The sequence below is a fragment of the Orycteropus afer genome, unplaced genomic scaffold (assembly GCF_000298275.1).
Source record: "Orycteropus afer afer isolate SDZICR_OR568_19922 unplaced genomic scaffold, OryAfe1.0 scaffold00010, whole genome shotgun sequence".
NCBI classification, from domain to species: Eukaryota; Metazoa; Chordata; class Mammalia; order Tubulidentata; family Orycteropodidae; genus Orycteropus; species Orycteropus afer.
The window spans coordinates 9,472,819-9,487,901 of NW_006921597.1; the positions used below are offsets into that span (position 1 = coordinate 9,472,819).

General features: G+C 43.8%; 1 protein-coding gene across 1 annotated transcript in view; it reads right to left on the reverse strand.

Annotated features, from left to right (window-relative positions):
• Positions 1 to 10,976: 10,976 nt before the first annotated feature.
• Positions 10,977 to 15,083, reverse strand: part of MAB21L3 (mab-21 like 3) — a 34,693-nt gene continuing 30,586 nt past the window's right edge. Inside the window, exon 6 of the mRNA XM_007950293.1 lies at positions 10,977 to 11,210. Coding sequence (XP_007948484.1) covers positions 10,977 to 11,210 — 234 coding nt within the window. The remainder of the gene's footprint in view (positions 11,211 to 15,083) is intronic.

Here is a 15,083-nt window from a genome sequence, read left to right on the forward strand (position 1 = left end):
GTAACCTTAGGCAAATGCCTTTTTCTCTCTGAGCCTCCAAATGGTCTTCTGAGAAATGGGTTTAGAAGCTCATCTACTTCAAAGGATGGTTGAGGGGATTAAATGAGATAAAGAATAAAATGCCCAAAAATGTGCCTCAGAGGAAGTATCAGCAAATTGTGGCATCCTTTCCCTTCCCTTCCTGAAGCATCCCTCCCTCTTCCTGACCCTCCTAGCCTAAACACTTCTTTTCTGTCTCGTTTTCCCAAGGGCGTTATCTGAGGAAAATGAGGTGGGAAGAACGTGACTAGTTTCTTCTCTGTTCCACAGCCTCTAATTTTGCCTGTTATGAGGAGACACTGGGGAAGAGGGAGCAGGGAAGGGGGTTGAGTTCCCCGCAGCTGGCGCCAGATGTACCCAGATAAGCCAATATCTGTACTAGGTGGATGCTCCTCCTACCTGCAGCCATTCTGGGGGCTGGTTGAGCTGACGAGTCATCGCAAGGGTGCAGAGCCCAACCCACCATCCACTTCGGTGTCGGGTACAGGGAGGCAAGCCGCTGACAGCTTTGCCTCTGCCTTCCTGAGAGCCAGCGTGGGCGGTGGCAGGCTGGCAGAGAGCCTTGGGGCAGCGCAGGTGTGTGGAAACGAGGATGCAGCGCTCGGGAAGGTCCGCAGTGTCCCAGGCTGCGCTCTGACGGCGAGCTCTGTTTTTAGCAGGCGGAATTTCCCCAGCCATTTCGGAGCTCTGCGGCTCTGCGGTCTGCGCAGAAAGGAGCTGCGGGCGCCCCCTACTGCCTTAAAGACAGCAGCGCAGTGCGGATGGCCGCTCCCCTCCGGACCATCGTTTTTTTTTTTTTTTTTTTAATTTTCCACTTGCCTCAGCCAGTATCCAAATAGGGAGAGTGCTCATTTATGACCTCACAAAGGGCACAAGTAACAAACGATGGTCCCTGGACAGAGTCAAGGACAAGAAGCTTTCTCAATGCCCCTCACATCTCACTGGGAAAAGAACATATTGGGAAGAGGCAAACGCTGAGAAGAAACAGCAAGGTGAGAGGGGGAGAGGCCCCAGAATGAGGGGCTGTGATGAGCAGGGGCAAAGAATAGTAGTTAGTGGTGGAGAGCCCAGATCCTTTTGCACCCTGGACTATTTAACGTCCCACCCTGTGCCTTTTCGGGTCAGGGCAGCCTTGCCTGCTCACCTGCTCTCTGAGAACTGAAGTGACACTTTGCTTTAATGCCTTTTGTGAGCCCCCCAATGTGTTGGCTGCTCAACCTAACATCCTAATATCCCTCTATGTCCTGAAGGAAACCAAAAAACCAAACTAGTTGCCGTCAAGTCAGTTCTGACTCATGGCCCTACCACGTGTGTCAAAATAGAACTGTGCACTGTAGGGTTTTCAATGGCTGATTTTTTTGGAAGTAGATCATCAGACTCTCTTCCAAGGTGCCTCTGTGCGCACTTGCACCCCCAACACGTGGGTTAGCAGTTTAGTGCCTGTGGACTCAATGCCCTGGGGACAAGGGGACCTGGGGCAGTGGAGTCTATTCTGATTCATGGTGAACCCTATGTGCTACAATGTATAACTGCTCCATATGGTTTTCTTGGCTGTAGTCTTCTTGGAAGCAGACTGCCAGGCCTTTCTTCTGTGACAATGCTGAATGGGTTTGAACTGCTAACCTTTAGGTTTAGTAAACAAGCAAAAACAGTTTGCACCACACGGAGAGTCCATGCCCTGAAGAGGGAGGTCAATTTTCCATCATAATCAGAGGCTCTGCATTGGATCGTTGAGCTATGTTTTATTCATTTTCAGTGACATTCTCTCCCACATCAACACTTGCTCACTTGGTCTTTTGTATTCAGGCATTCAAGGGTTTGGTCCTGACAGGAGATTCATAGGTTACAAAGTCTGAAAACATAAGATATCAGCTCACAAAAGAAAGTCACAAAGCCAAAAATAAAGCTTGTTGAATGAGAGGAAGTGAATGGTCTAGACTCAGAGACAAAGAGAATGGGACAGAGACCTACCTTCTGCCAAGACCACTGCTGTTTGTCCCCAAGTGTGGCAGGAAGGGAGGGTAAAGGCCTGAACTCCTGTCTAATGTGTTTGTTTAAATGCAAAGTGTATGTGTGCATCTCCAAAATGCATGTGTTGGATCCTGACTTGTTTGCATGCAGCAAATGCCTGCTATACCCATGGTGCACTGAGATGCATCAGCACTGCATTTGCCCAGGAGATGAGATGCCCACAGCCCCTCTGCAGCATGAGTGTGCATTCTGAGGCTATGCTGCAGCAAGCTGTGCTCTGCACTGCGAGGAGAGCCAAGCCCTGCCGGGAAAAGAGGCTTTTGGAGCCAGAGGTAATTTTTCGTTTCCTAAAATTGGAGTGATTCTTCAACCCCTCAAAATGATATTTTGTAGGGGAAAAAGTCTACCTCTCCTGAGAGTCAGAAGACATGAGTTCGAGTCCAAGCTCTCCCATGAAGCAGATGCATGTTGTAGGTCAAAGTCATTCATTCATTCATCTGATTCACTTCATAAACATTAACTTCATAAACATGCATAAACATAAGCATGTACTGTGCACCAAACATTGTGCTAGGTGCAGGAGTGAACAAGATAAACACATTCTCTGCCCTCATGGAATTTTTATTCCATATAAATAGGCAAAGCACTCTGGAGAAAGTAAAACAGGGGTAAGGGGCTAGGTGACAGAGTGATATCTGTGTTAGGCTGGTCAAGGAAGAGTAAGCACATAGGGCAAGAGAGTGCTGAGCAGGGAATCAAACAGGTATGAAGGCTCTGGGGCAGGAACAAGCTTGGTATATTTGAAGCAAAGTAAAAAAGGAAGTGGGTGATGCTGGAATGGAATCAAGGGCAGTGGCAGTGAGTGAGGGCAGGAAGAGCCCTTCCCTGTGGACCATGGTAGAGTTTCAATCATAAGAGTGATAGGAAGCTACTAGACTGATTGGATCAGGGAAAAAAAACATGAACTGTGTTTTGGTTATCTAGTGCTGCTATAACAGAAATAGAACAGAAAATGGACAACTTCAACAAAGAGAAATTTATTTTCTCTTTTTTAGGAGGATGGAAGTCTGCATTCAGGGTGCTGACTCTAGGGGAGGGCTTCCTCTCTTTTTTGGGTCTGGAGGAAGGCCTTAGCTCTTTTTAGCCTTGGCTCCTCGGTGATCTTCAAGTGGCGTGGTATCTGTCTTCCCCATTAGAGTCAGAACAGAAGGCTCAGCTGGAGAGGAATCGCCAAAAATGTTACTTGACTGCTAACCGGAAGGCTGGCGGTTCAAACCCACCAGCCACTCCTCGGAAGGAAGATGGGGCAATCTACTTCTGTACTGATACTGCCTCGGAAACCCAAGGAGGGGTCGCTATGAGTTGGATCCTATTCGACAGCCCATAACAACAACAACAACAACAACTAGTAAGTAGTAGAGCTGGAATTTCAACCAACTCTAGACAAGAAAACCAACATTTACCTAGCTTTTATTTTTACCAAATACTTCTGTGTACATCATGTTACTTGAGTCACACAGCAATCCTACAGGATATTCAGATGAAGAAAAACATTCTGAGAAAGGAAGAGACTTGCCCAAGAGCACAAAGCTAGTAAGTAGCACAGCTAGGTCTCAAACTGATGCTTTTAAATTCTCTCCTTGTTGTCATCAGTTGGTTTCCTGGAAAACAGCTCTGAGGTGGATATGAGCAACAGTGAGTACTCTTGAGATCAACTCCTGCAGAGGGCAGGGGAAGGAAGCAGGATTGAGCCAAGGGAAAAGTTGAACTTCAGGATGCAGAATCAACAAAGGCCTCAGACAACCTCGCTGGAGCTCTGGGGCTGGACTAAACCATCAGAGTTGTCTTGAGTTGGGCTGAGGAGGTCTGCCCTTTACACCCTCACATTGATTAATCCTTGGGTTTGGGCTGCCACTGGAAGGAGAAGTAACCTTGGGTGAGGCAGTTTTCGCAAACCCAAAGAGAGCTGACAGCTGGGGCTAGTTGCCGGCAGCACTCCTAGCAAGTGGGGAAGTCAGTCCTTCATTCTTGAAGCAGGATCTAGGTGGCGCATTGTCAAGTCCACCACATGTGTTCTCATATCACCTCAACACAGGATCTCTCAGTGCACCATGGTACAAGACACAAGCATCCCAGAGCCCTTTTCAGGTTATAGACATTATATAGAATTGTATTTTATAGTTGCCTTTTCAAAAATCAATTTTAAAATCTCCCTAGGCTCTATTTTCTACTATATTTCCCATTAAATTGTTTTGTTTTGTTTTGTTTTTACTTCTCTTTCATTGTATTTCCTTCCCTACCCCCTCATTTGACCAAACTCTTTCTTTCCTTTTTGTTTTTGTTCTTTGGAGGTTGTAGTAATGGAGATGGTGGTGCTCAGGTGTTCTAATAAGAGACCTGGAAAAAATTGAGAAATGCTGCCTTTTGTATATAAAACTACTGTGCTCAGTAGCATATTAGCTTGAGAAATTTTCTGTAAGATGTACATGATTTGGCCTAAGCACAGCCAGGGGTGCTCACCTTTGACAGTAGGGGTTGTTGTTGTTGTTGTTAGGTGTCATTGAATTGATTTCAACTCATAGTGACCCCATATGACAGAGTAGCTAGCACTGCCCCATACAATATACCAAAGCTTGTAGAATCCCACTGAAATGGTATTAATAGAACATTTATTTACCTAGACAAAGAAGGAGAGAGCTCTGATGGCATAGTGACTAAGGTATTTGACTGCTAACAAGAGCGCTGGTGGTTCAAACTCACCAGCCACTCCTCAGAAGGAAGACTGGGCAATCTACTTCCATACAGATACTGCCTCGGAGACCTAAGGAAGGGTTGCTATGAGTCAAAATCGACTTGATGGCAGTGAGTTTGATTTTTTGGTTTTAGAAAAAGAAGGAAGGCTGAGAATTAATGACCTAAGCATCTAGCTTAAGAAGGTATGAAAGAGAACATCAGAATAACCACCACCCCCACAAAAAAATAGAGAAAAGAAAAAAATATATATAAGCAGAAATTAGTGTAATAGGAAATAAATATATACTAGATAAGATCAACAAAACCAACAATTAGTTCTTTGAAAAGACTAATCCGATTGATAAGACTCTATCAGATTGATCAAGAAAGATGGGTACAGGTGCATCAGAATTCAAACAGATGCTATGAATAACTTTATGCCTATCAATCTGAAAACTTACATAAAATGGAAAAATGCCTAGTGAAATACAAATTAACAACACTCACTTGAGAAGCAATAGAACACCTGAAAATTCTTTGTGTCTAAAAGAAAATGAATGAAGAGTTTTAACTTGTCCAACAAAGAAAACACCAGGCCCAAGCAGCTTTTTAGGTAAATTCTATCAAACTTCCAAGCAAAGTGATTATTCCAACATTATATATACTCTTGTAGAGAACAGAAAAGTAGAAAACACTCCATCACTCTGGTGAAAGGCACAACTGTAATATTTTGAGAATAATATAAGAGAATTCCCTATGACTTTAGGATAGGGAATAAGTTCTAAAACAAAATATAAAATATGTGTCATCGTAATAGAGGAAATCACTGAAAATTCAGCTATTGAAATAGAGAATTTAGGTCACTGTAATTAATTTAGGAGGAGCCCTAGTGGTGCAATGGTTAAAGTGCTTGGCTGCTAACTGAAAGATCAGTGGTTTGAACCCATCAGCCACACTGAGGGAGAAGGATAGCAGTCTGCTTCTGTAAAGATACAGCCTTGGAAACCCTATAGGGCAGTTCTGCTCTATCCTACAGGGTCCCTGTGATTTGGAATTGACTATCCTAAATGTCATAAACTATGACATTTATAAGAAGCTGTAAAACTGGTGAAACAAAAGAAGCATGCAGGCCATATTTCATTGATTCTAAGACACATCTTTTTTTTCACATTTTAATCTCTTTAAATTTAGGATGCATCTTATACTCAGCACTTTTTCTTTCTTGACACACATGGAATAATGATGCATCTTACAACTGTTGGGGGCTTAGGTGCAATGAAATCTGGTAAGGGTAAAATTATAAAGAAAAGCAGCAGAATGAATGACACAAAATTTGGAGTCATGATTGCCTGTGAATAGGAGGAAGGGACACGTGGAGAACTTTTAAAGAACTGACAATGTGCTATTTTTTCACCTAGGTAGTGAGTATAAAACCAAAAGCCAAATTCACTGCCATTGAGTTGATTCTGACTCATACTGACCTGCACTGGGTTTCCAAGGCTGTATGTAAATCTTTATAGAAGCAGACTGCCTCGTATCTCCTCCACAGAGTGGCTGGTGGGTTTGAACCACAAAACCTTTTGGTTTACAGCCCAGTGCCTTAACAACTGCACCACCAGAGCTGCTTAGGTAGTGAGTATAGGAGTATTCATTTTATTTTATTATTGTTCTTTAAACAATTTCTGGTTGCATAAGGTGCTCTGGTAGCATAGTGCCTAAAGCACTTGACTGCTAACCAGAAGGCTGGCAGTTCAAACCCACCAGCCACTCCTCGGAAGGAAGGTTGGGCAATCCTACTTCCGTAGTGATACTGCCTCGGAAACCCAAGGAGGGGTCGCTATGAGTTGGGGCCGACTCAACGGCACATAACAACAACAAGGATTCTGTATGATCTTATATGGGAGGAGATCTATGGAATAGGGAGGGAACACTACCACACTGGGTGACACCAGCCCCAGTGATGCCACTGCAACCTGTGCCAGGTGCTAAAGCAAGAGCTTTTAATCCACCATTTCATCTATCTTTCTCCTCAAATCTATGAGATATAGAGTCCCACAGGATGCCCATTTTCCAGACAAGAAAATGGAGCTTTAGCGAGGTTGAATGACTTGTAGATGAGGCAGCCTCAGAGCTGGGACTCAGATGCCAGCAGGGCCACAGCAGTGCCTGCATAGTCAACCAGCACCATGAAACACAGTCCTGCGCCGAGAAGAGTGGACGTTGATGGAGAACGACTACTAGAGAATAAAACAAAAAAATGACCAAGCAAATAAGGAAGATTATCAGACTTTTTAGAGTTGTGCAATCTGTCCCAGGAAACAGAATGGAGCTGAGTGCTCCACAGGCCTCAGTATAGTCTCCTCAGAGGCTCCCTTTTAAAATCTATCAACTTTAAGCAGCAAGACTGCATTTGGGGCCAAAGTGGCAGAAAAGGTTATCAATTCAACATCAACTGGAATCCACATTCCCTGTTGCCTTTTTTTGAGAAGCTTGTTGTTGTTGTTTTTATGTGCCCGACTCATAGTGACCCCTCCTTGGGTTTCCAAAGTGGTATCACTATGGATAGTAGATTGTCCAACCTTCCTTCTGAGGAGTGGCTGATAGGTTTGAACCGCCAGCATTCTGTCAGCAGTCAAGTGCCTTAGGCACTATGCTACCAGAGCTCCTGTTTGGAGAAGCTAGGTGTATGTGATGGGCTGAGTGGGGGTGACACCTGCTGGGCTCTGGGAAGTCTGAGGGGTGGTGAGCTGGTGCTTTTCATATGTTGTCCCCTACTGCCCTCTGCTGGCAAAAAGTGAGAACACTCCAGAATCTGCAAACAGCTCTGTTAGCTGCTGGCAAGTCCACCCTCACTCTTGGCCACACAACACACAAGCAACAAAATGCAGACCAATCCCGCACCATCCCCATCATCGGTTGCAGATCGGATCATTATGATCCATAGGGTTTTAATTGGCTGATTTTCAGAAGTAGATCTATAAATCTTTCTTCCTAGGCAAGAAGCTCCACTGAAACTCTTCAGCATTACAATGCATTGGCAGGGAATCGAACCCCAGACTCCTGTAAGGAAGATGAGAATTCTACCACTGAACCACCACTGTCCCCAAAGCAAACAGTTCCACTCCCTCTTAAACACAGATCTACTGGTGAGAGGTGGGAAGAACCAACTGTGACCAGACGGTGGAGCATGTTAGTCTCACTTCCACACACATGTTTTGAATCAATGGCACAGTCAGCTTTCACTTTCTGCCATTCTGGAACTATACACTTGTTTTTAAAACTGGCTTCAGTTGTTCTCATCCTTTAAACAAATTTGTTTCATTTGACACTGTCTCAAAATAGATGTTTCCTAACATTCAAGAGTATTACAACTAGAATGCAGTTTTGATGACTTAAGAAAACACTAGTTTGTTTATCATTTAGGATTTTCAAAATTGTATACTTTTCATATGTATGGAAAGAATTTTTCTTTCCTCCAACATTTTATTTTATTATTTTTGTAATTTGGGTGAAAGTTTACAGAGCAAATTCGTTTTCAATTCAACAGTCCAGACACATTTTGTTTCATGACATTGATTGCAATCCCCACATTTCCCAACATTTTAAAACCATGATTTCTTTTTTGAGAGCCCGGAGACTCCATCATCCGGTTACAGTGTTTTTGCAAGAATATTTATTTTTATTTTCAAACATAATTTTTTATTAAATCAGTAGTTAATGCTTCTAGAAATTTTACTTTGTTACATATTTGGGACAAAATGTTCAAAAGTAATATAGAATTCCTTTGAGTTGAGAAACCTAAATAAATGCTAGAAAAAGCACTGTTCTTACTGAGAACTCCAAGAATTCCTGGTCATCTGTGCTGGGAAGGATGTGTGGCTTTGAGGTGCCCCAGAGAAATCCAACCTGAGTGGACTCTAGGGCCGTTGGTGCCTCAGAGTCTTGAGGGAGCCCCAGGACCTCTTCATGCAGTGGCCACATGATAATTTTAAAATGCAATTTAGATCATGGCACCCCTCTAATTTGGGAAAAGCCAAATGTGAAACCATTGGTATTAGAATAAAATAGAGATTCCTTATCAGCTTTATAAAGCTGGCATAGAGTGATTCATGCCAGCCCACCAAGCCCTCCAAGCCTGAAGTTGGCTCCCTTCCCTTCCCCTCCTTTTTTTCATTCTTTAAGGAATTTTCAAATCTCAGCTTACATGGTACCTTCCCATTTCACTTCAGGAAGTACAACATTCTGTTTACTTCCTTCAGAGCGGAGTTGGCCCTGACTCATGGTGACTTGGGGCACCGTTGACGAAAATGCTGCCTGATCCTGCACCATCCCCATGACCAGGGTTGGACTGGACCATTAGTCACCCACAGAGTTTTTGTTGGCTGATATTTGGCAGTAGATTGCCATACCCTTCTTCCTACTCTCTCTTATTTAAGAAGCTCCACTGAAACCTGTTCAGCATCATAGCACCAGGCACCCTCCACTGACAGGTGGGTGGTGGCTTCTCTTGAGTTGCACTGTCCAGGAATCTGTAATAATTGTTTTATTTGTTATTCATTTCCTGTCTCCATCATTAGGCATTATTTCCATTAGAGTTAAGTCTTTCCCATCTTGTCATTGTATTCTTAGTACCTTTCAAGCCTACATTTATCAGCAAGTGAGGTGAACAAAAGAACACATTCAGAGAGAGGTGAATGACCCCAAAGCCATTCCATGCAGATCCCAGCACAGAGTCTATTCCACAATTATAAGAAAGTCCCATCCTTGTGCCATGGAATGGGAAGCAGAGGGAGCAATGGCTTAGATCAGGCTGCCACACTTTCATCTGTGACTTATACTCACTATCGGAATCATTCTCTCCATTTTTACCTGCTTTAAGAACACCAGGGAAGTAGAACCAACCATGAACCACTGTTTATGACAGCACAGAGGATGGAAAATATACACAGATATTATGGATTAAACTGTGTCCCCCAAAAAATATGCTGAAGTCCTAACCCCTGTACCTGTGAATCTGACCTTCTTTGATGAAAGAGGGTTTTCTTTGCAGATGCTGTCAGTTAAGTTAAACATGGCCATACTGGAGTACAGTAGGTCCTAATCCCAACCACTTGTGAGTGGTGTCTTATAAAAAGGACAGGAACAGTCACACACAGGGAAGACACTGTGTGAAGATCTGTTCCAAGGAATACCAAGAAATGACCAGAAGCTGCTCAAGGAAAGACCTTCCCCTGCAGCCAACAGAGAGAGCAAAACAGCACAGCCTCACTGATGCCCTAGATTTGGGTGTCCAGCCTCCAGAACTGTGAAAAAATGCATTTCTATTCTTTAAAGCCATCCACTTTGTGGTATTTTCTCATGGCAGCCCTAGGAATCTAAGATAGCCAGGCATGCTAACTCATCATGTGTTATTTAATCAGTTGTGTAGGTATCAATCCAGGATACAAACACACAAACAAATAATAACAATAATAAACAGTTGCCATGGATTTGACTCCAACTCATGGTGACCCCATGGATGTCAGAGTAGAACTGTGCTCTATCGGGTTTTCCACAGCTGATTTTTCAGAAGTAAGATTACCAGACCTTTCTTCTGAGGTGCCCCCAGGTGGACTTGAACCTCCACTTTTCAGTTAGTAGCCCAGCTTAACTGTTTGCACCACTCAGAGAATCCAGGATGCAAACACCAGCTACTAAACCAAGTAGGAGCACTTTGTGTTGACCAATGCCTTTCCCTTAGAAGGGCACAGTCCCATAGGCTCAACGTCCTGAATGAATATGTAGGGAGGTGTATTCACAGTCCCATTTTACGAAGGGAAAAATAATGAGCCTGTGGTCAGTGAGCTGAAGAAAGTCACTCCCGGGCAGCAGGCTAATGCCTGACCCTCCAGTGGTTCTTGTCCCGATCCTCGCTGCCAGATCATCAGAGCCTGAGAAAGGGAAAGTAAACTTAGAACTGTCATCAGTTCAGAATCTATGGCTTGAGGAAGCTTACTGACAGCTGTCCCCAAGAGAGGTAGCGTGAGCTGAAATGCTGGCTTGGCTCTGGGTAGGCTTGAATCAGACATCATGGGACATAGTTTCCCCTTGCAAGTGCTGCTGGTTCAACATGCTTTCCTCTGTCATAGTCTGTCTCTCTTCTGGCCAGGATCCTGGCACTGGATTGAGAAGTGATCCACAGAGAAGGCAGTCAAGCCCACATGAAATACCCTACTCCTGTGTAGAAGTTGCCCTCAGGGCAGGCTGATCTGGGGGTTCTTCAGGAAGGCGGCCAGTTTTTGCGCCACGGCATCCAGTTCCGCTGAGTTGGCATAGCGCAGGATGTTGCTCTTTTGCACGAAATAGTGTTTCAGAAAGTGCTGGCTCACACACTTGTGTAGTTTCTGTACCAGGCGCAGGAATGATTTGCTGAAAACCTGCCAGTCCTTGGAGTGGGGATATTTCTCACACGTCCAAAAGAGCACTGTCTGTGGAAGGAAGTGATTGGTGTCAGACATGGTTTCAGGTCGTTGAAGAGAATCTCTTCAGAAGCATTATTGAACTTACACTAGGGAAGGAGGGAGAAAGAAGGTACCCAGGGCAAATTGGTTCCTCCATGAATTCATGATCCCCAACCTGCAGTGACCTTCAGTCTTGTCCAGCTAGCTTCCTCTGACTCTTTGTTAATTTATTCTCAGTCTACATGGACATTTCTCATGATCACCACTCTCCTTAGATCTGCAATACCCCACCCCTGGCAGATGCCTTTGCCTCAGACTTTACAGGAAAATAGAAACGCTCATTCTCCCAAGTGAGACAATTCTGCTACATCTATATCCTCCTATCTTCCTGCTAGGGCTTGTCCCTCCACTGGCTCCAGATCCAGTCTTACAGGTACTGTGTATGATTGTTTACCCCACAAATCACAATTTTTTAAAAAATACTCAAACACTCCTACCCCTTACACATTCTTTTGGTCATTAACTTCTCATAAGAATCAATGATCATAGTAATAGGGCTTTTTTGGGGTATTTATTTATGAATTATTTTCTTTTTCTCATCTCTTCTGCTAGACTATAAATTCCATGAGAGCAGGAGACTATATTTTCGCTCACTATTACCTCACTGGTGGTGCTGTGGTTAAAGCATTGGGCTGCTAACCAAAAGGCTCATGATTCAAACCCACCAGCCGCTCTGTGGGAGAAAGATGAGGCAGTCTGCTTCTATAAAAGATTGAGTCTTGGAAACTCCGTGGCACAGTTCTATTCTGTCTTATAGAATGGCTTTGAGTTGGGACAGACTCCATGGCAGGTGGGTTTTTATGTTACTAGCACTCAGAAGAGGGACTGACCATGGGAGACAGTCAAACTTCTGTACAATAGGTAATATTTATTAAATATTAATTAATTAATTAATGTCATAGTTTAGATATTGAGTATTGTGGTGGTTAGATTTGTGTGTCAACTTGCCTGGTTGAGTGGCTGGGCAGCTGGACGTAGTATTTCCCATGATGAGACTGGTAATCAATTCCATGGTGGAATCTACTATGAGCAGCTGAGTAGCTGCTGCCTTAGGGCTGTGGTCTGCTTCCTGTATATAAGGATAAGCCTTGGGTAATGGTCTCTAGCTTATGTCATGTTTGTACCATGCATGTAGCTGTGTTGTTGTTCAGCAGCTGCCATGCTCTGCCAACATTGGGACTTTCAATGGACTTAAATTACTGGCCTGCCATGTATTTTGGTAACATCAGAACTGTGCCTTTTTACTTGTCAACCTCAGGCTTCTCAGCCTCAGCAGCCAGCAGCTGTCTTGAGTGAAGAAAAGCTCTAGCTTCAGTGGGCCGGGAGCAGCAGGTAGAGCTGAAGACCAAGGTTGAGGGCCCTTAGAGCCTGGCATTTTGAACTTGGACTTAAAGCCTCCAAACTGTAAGAGAATAAACTCCTGTTTGTTCAAGCCATCTCATTTGAGGTATTTTCTGTTACAGCAACACAGAGGTAACCAAAACAAGTATATTTTGATTTAGATTATCTCATTTTTAGTAAATGAATCAGAGATATTTTCATGCACCAGAGAGATTTTCATGCTTGTCAAGCTAACCTAGATAAAAAAAAAAAAATCATTCCATGTGTTGGTTAAAACTTTTACCTCCATAAACAAACTGAAGCAGTTAAGCCAATTATAATCGAGTCTGTGTGCCTTTGAGTGCGTGTCAGAAATAAACTAAGGAGAAATAAGCTCTTGCTTAAGTTGAAAGTGTCTTGGGGGAAAGCCTCTTTGGGGAGGAGAGGCCCTTTGAAGACTTAGGTGAAAGGACCCTGATTGGCACATGTTTCCTGATAATGTTTTGCAACCCAACCTCTTCCACATTCCCCAGACTGAAGCTTTGGCAAAGAGTCAACACACTCAAGCCATCATCCAGGATGGGTGTCTGATACCACATTTGCCACTAGCCACATCTGTCCCAAGGGAGAATACCTAATTGTGAGAGAATTTCGCCCTTAGACCAAGGACGGACGGCTAGAGGGAAAGGCAATCAGTTCAAATTCTGTTCGTTTAATTCTTCTGCATAAGCAACCATTTTTTTCCCTCAAATGCCCATTCTTGAAAAGACACAATTTTGTTGTTGGTGGGCTAGGCAGGATTGAAACAGAGAATCTTTAATGAGGATCTTAATAGTCACTAAATTATAAGGATTCACTGGAATAGAAGTAAATCTCTGGATAGAATGGAGTTTTGAGAGCCCAGACAGTCATGGACGGGGAGGCTAGTGATTGCGCTATTTAATCTGTCCTAAAATATTCACTCCATGTAATGATTTTACCCCTTTGTTGAGAGACAATGAAGTCAATGGTCAAGAACACGAGATTTTGATATGAGACAGACTTGAGTTTGTTTCTCAGCTCTGCCACTTATTAGTGTGGCCTGTAGAAAGATAAGTAAGAAAAAGATCTAGCTACACACCAAGTTATCTTCTGAAAGTTCAAGCCCAAGATCCCAGATAACAGGTTATATCTCTTTAAGGGAATGTGCTCGCAGCATGCAGAGAAAGCTGAAACACCGAGAAAGTCTCCATTGTGTATAATTGAGATGTTAACAGATTCTTGGGTAAGTGAGGGAGGACAAGTTATCAGGATAGATAAGAAAGCAAAGCAAAGGCCAGTGATTTTATGAAGGAAAGAAAAAAAGTTGAATAATAGGTGTTCATTACCCAATCAATAAATATTTACTGAGAAACTACTATGTACAAAGCATTGGAAGAGATGTTGTTGTGTGCCATTGAGTCAATTCTGATTCACAGTGACCCTATGGGACAGAGTAGAACTGCCCACATAGGGTTTCCATGGTTGTAATTTTTATGGGAGGAAATCATCAGATCTTTCTCCTATGGAGCCATTGGGTGGGTTCAAACCACCAACCTTTTGGTTAGCAGCCAAGTTTAACTGTTGAGCCACAGTTTTATTGGGAGAGATACTTGCCCTTAAACAGGTTACATTGGCATAAAAGGAATAACATGGGGCCCTGGGAGATGGTTCTACCACTGAATGGGAAGAAGCACAGGTAGGACCATGTAAGGCAGTCCAACCAGGTGGCTGCCCCAGTGACCTGGGTGTGGTGGTTATGTTTGTGTGTCAACTTGGCTGGGACTGGTTGAGTGGCTGGGCAGCTGGTGGTAGTTATTCCCCATGATGAGACTGGCAATCAATGGTGGGATCTACCACAAGCAGCTGAGTAGCTGCTTTGGGTATGTGGTCTGTTTCCTGTATATAAGAAGCAGCTGTGGGAATGGCCTCTAGCTTATGGCACGCTTGGACCCTGCATGTAGCTGTGTCATTGTTCAGCAGCCTGCCATGCTCTGCCGACCTTGGGACTTACAATGCACTTAAATTAATGGCCTGCTGTGTGGTTTGGTAACATCAGGACTGTGCCTTTTTACTTGTCAACCTTGGTTTTGTCAGCCTCAGCAGCCAGCAGCTGTTTGAGTGAAGAAATGCCTCTAGCTCCATTAGGCCTGGAGCAGGAGGCAGAGCCGAAGCCCAAAGTTGAGGGCTTTCACCCAGACCCTAGAGCCTGGCACTTTGAACTTGGACTTAAAGCCTCTAAACTGTGAGAGAATAAACTCCTGTTTGTTAAAGATATCCCATTTGTGGCATATATTCCTGTCAGAGCAGCACTAGGTAACAAGAACACTGGGTTTACCTGCATAGAAAGGCATCCAATCCTCTAGGCTTAGACCAGTCTGGGGTCAGAGAGAGGGATGGAACCTCCTGAATGGGTACTAACTTGTCTGGGGCTGAGATGTCACATGAATGTGGAAACTCTCAAGCCCAGTGCATTGTCCTACTTCCTCCATGTGGCCCACT